We start from the raw sequence: 3,352 nt of genomic DNA, 5'->3' as shown, positions 1-3,352 counted from the left end.
CCCGGGTGCCGCTGCTTCGCCTCGAGGCGCCGCCGCGCGCCGGGCTGGGCCGCGCTGAGGGGCGCCGAGGCCCGAGGGCGCGCGGGGGCCTCTGCCTGCGCCCGATCAGCCTTGCGGGTGGACCAGGCCGCTCCTCCTGACAGCCCCGTGTGGGGGAGCTAGCGCTGCTGGCGGCCACCGTGAAACGGGACCGCGTGTCAGGGCAAGGGGGGAGATGCGTCACCTAGCGGAGCCCGTCGCCCGTTAAAATGTGGGGCTTCCGCTCTCGGTGGGGTGCGACATCAGCCACCATCTCCCCTCCCGTGCACCTCTGCCCGCAGCAGTATCGGCTGCGGCCGAGCTGAAGCACCTACTGCTTCGTTTTCCCACCGGTTCTTCCTCTGTCCGGCTCTCCCCGGCGACCCTTCTGCTCGCATCTACAGCACCTTTACCTGTCTGCGCGGAGGTGCTTAGCGGGACGGCTTGGTGCAGTGGGCACCCTTGTCAGGCGGCAGCATGACCCCCCAGAAGAGCCAGGCGTGCCTGGAGATTGGGCTGTCGAGCTACGAGCTCCAGCGGTTTGTAGGACCGAGCCACCCGAAGAGAGCGCCGCTTCCCCGGCGCGGCTGCGAGATCAGCCTGAGAGAGCTGCGTTTATTCGTTCAGCTGGAAAATGGAATGGTTGGCAGTTCCAGGCAGGCCGGATTATCAACTGCAGACTTGTTGTTTCTGCTAATGAGGGGAAGAAATGCTGCACGTCCCTTTCTGAACTGATACATCCGAGTTATTTCAGGGGTGGCATGGGACAAAGGAAGATTTGTCACATGTTCCCAGCTGTACTTTGTTTAGAGAAGTGATAAAAGATAGCCTGTCAAATAGGAGCGCTGCTGCCGATGGAAACAGGAATATAAATTTCTGTATTGCTCAGACCAGGGTGTCTCAATCTTTTTTGCCTCATTTCCTTAGGAAATGAAGCTTATGCAATCACACTGCCCATCTGTCCACCAGCATCTCTCCCTTTTCCTTCCGTGAAGTGGTTTCTGAATTTGGCCCATTTCAGGTAAATTTGATAGAGGGACAAAGGTCTCAGCAGACAGGAAAATCAGAGGCTGAACAGAAGAAAGATTTACAGGGATGTCCCCACGAGGGAAGAGGCAGTGGTGTCTCAGCCTCTTATCCACTCAAATAGTAGCCAAGGAGCCTCCAACCAGTCAGTGCAAGCTTGGCTCTGACCCCATCATGCCACATGCTGCCTCTTTCCCAAGCTAAAAATTCAGGCAGGTGGGAAAGGGCTGGACAAGGGTACTCCAAGGTGCTGGTTCCAGTTAAGAGTTGTAGGACACAAACGTGGCCTTGCTACTTCACTGATCGCAAAATGACTTGCTTCTTAGTGTGAACTCATCATCATAAACAGTTACGAGCACTTGATGTCACCTTCTTGCTCACGGGCCACAGGCGCCTCTGGTGCAGCATATGGGCCTTTCTCCGTTCCCTGGCCTTGAGGTTTTCTAGCACTGCAGAACTGATGAGCCAAGAGCAACATTACTGTGGGGTGGCAGCCCACGGGGGTCCCAAATGAGATTAGGACCATGTTGCAACTGCACATCCAAGGAACACATTTCCCTCAAGGAGTTTGTAGTCCAAATAGTCCAAATGAAGAAAGGATTTGTGTCCTGTTGGACTTCCACTTTTCATTTGGTCGTTCTGTAACAGGTAGATAACAAAGGCAAGGAGAAATTAAGTGACTTGCCACTTTGAGTCAGTTTTGTGGGAGTCTGCACTGTGAAGCTGGTACCTGAGGGATGCGCATGTGAAGCAAAAAGGCAGCAGAGACAGTCTGCAGTTTCTGGGCTGGAGCAGAAGGTCCAATTGCAGATCACTGTGTGAGGCCTGCAAAGCCAGTGCAGCTGCTTGGATTTGATTTGCAATACACAGCCCAGCAATCATCCAGCATCTTCAGAAATTAGCGTGGGGGTTAACTCCTCTCACATGCATAGCCAGGACTAAACTGGAATCAGTACAAACAATTCATGAAGTTCCCTGCTGTTTGTGCGAGGAGCAGAACATTTCATGCATGTTTAATAGGACTGATAAAATTAAAGTACATTGCATGGTACATCTGCTTGGCCCTAAGTGAGAGTGCTGCTATCAAGTTTACTCAGCAGTGAAATCAACCCCATAAAACCTTTCTAGCTATACAAGTGAACCTGGGGACTAATGAACAGTTGCACCTTTCAGCTAGCCAGCACTGGAAGCAAAATAGTTACAGGGAGAGGAGGCAGACGTTAGAGTATATTAATTGTTTTTGTATTAGGATACTTCTTTAATGACACCAGTATCAATCCTCACTTGAGTTTGGCTTATAAGAGTACTCTAGAAAGTTCTTCAGAACTTTTTCTGGGAAAATTCCTCACTGCCTCCCTCTCTGAGACTCCTACCATTCACATGGGCTGTCACAGGCAAAAGCCTGGCTCAGTCTCTGCCCCTCCAGTGCAGCCGCTGAGCACGGAAATGAAAGCAGATTTTGAACCCATCTGACACAGATGATCATCACAGATGGTGAGACCAAACCCAGCAGAAATATCCCAGTTATCGCAGATGCAGATATCCCACCAGCAGATTTAAAACACTGGTCCTTCCCCTGCTGCCGGCGTTGGGCTCGGCAGACTGAGGAAGGAAGGGTGGAGCTGGCCGGCGCGTTCAGTGCTGGCTCTGCCTGTTGAGGGGCAGCAGAGCCGTACCCTGCTCCCAGCGCACCCCAAGCTGGCAGAGTGACCACGCTGCCCTTAATGTCTACGGAAATGCTGCTTTTGACTTGAGAAGAAGCCGGGTCAAACTAGTGGCCTGCAGCAGGAGCTCTGATGGGCTGCCTGGTTGTTATTCGTTAACGGCATCGTTGTCGTGGTGCTGATTAGTCAGGGTGACACCCGTGCCTTTTCCACACGCACAATCCATCGCTATATTAGTGAGCAGAACATGCCTAAAGCAACATAAGGCCAATCCTTTACTCACCATCACTGCTGGGTCTACAAATCAGAGAGGGGACAGAGCCGCCCGGAGAAGGCGACGCGCTGGAGGGAGACGCAGGGGGCTCAGGGCGTCCCACAGCGGGGCCTGCCGAGCCCAAGGCCCCCAGGTGAGGCAGGACGAGCAGCCTGCAGGTGGGGCTCTGACAGCACAAACCAGCTTCTGCTCCCCAAAACGCTGGCCCATGCTCGTGTGCCTCCTTTCTGCGGATTTTCCTTAGGAAACCTGCTTACCTCCCCATGCACTCCAAGGAACGCGGACTAAGCTAAGATTTATGTCAAATAGGTTTGCTTCAAATTTTCAAAGAAATATAATTTTCTAAGTCAACAAGAAAAGCTCTGAAGAA

The 3,352-nt window shown here is 52.8% G+C and overlaps 1 protein-coding gene across 2 annotated transcripts in view; it reads right to left on the bottom strand.

Annotated features, from left to right (window-relative positions):
- The window catches only part of PUS1 (pseudouridylate synthase 1), an 8,083-nt gene extending 7,230 nt beyond the window's left edge, over window positions 1–853 (bottom strand). The window contains exon 1 of one of the 2 annotated variants that reach the window (XM_026058876.1): window positions 354–853. In XM_026058876.1, the coding sequence (XP_025914661.1) occupies window positions 354–416 (63 nt within the window). In that variant the 5' untranslated portion in view covers window positions 417–853. The remainder of the gene's footprint in view (window positions 1–353) is intronic. The other variant, XM_026058877.1, reaches the window with a different exon arrangement.
- Between the last annotated feature and the right edge of the window lie 2,499 nt (window positions 854–3,352).

Source organism: Apteryx rowi, unplaced genomic scaffold (genome assembly GCF_003343035.1).
Source record: "Apteryx rowi isolate R43461 unplaced genomic scaffold, aptRow1 scaffold_15, whole genome shotgun sequence".
Taxonomy (NCBI): Eukaryota; Metazoa; Chordata; class Aves; order Apterygiformes; family Apterygidae; genus Apteryx; species Apteryx rowi.
The sequence above is the reverse complement of the archived record's forward strand: the minus strand, read 5'-3'. Positions and strand labels throughout refer to the sequence as shown.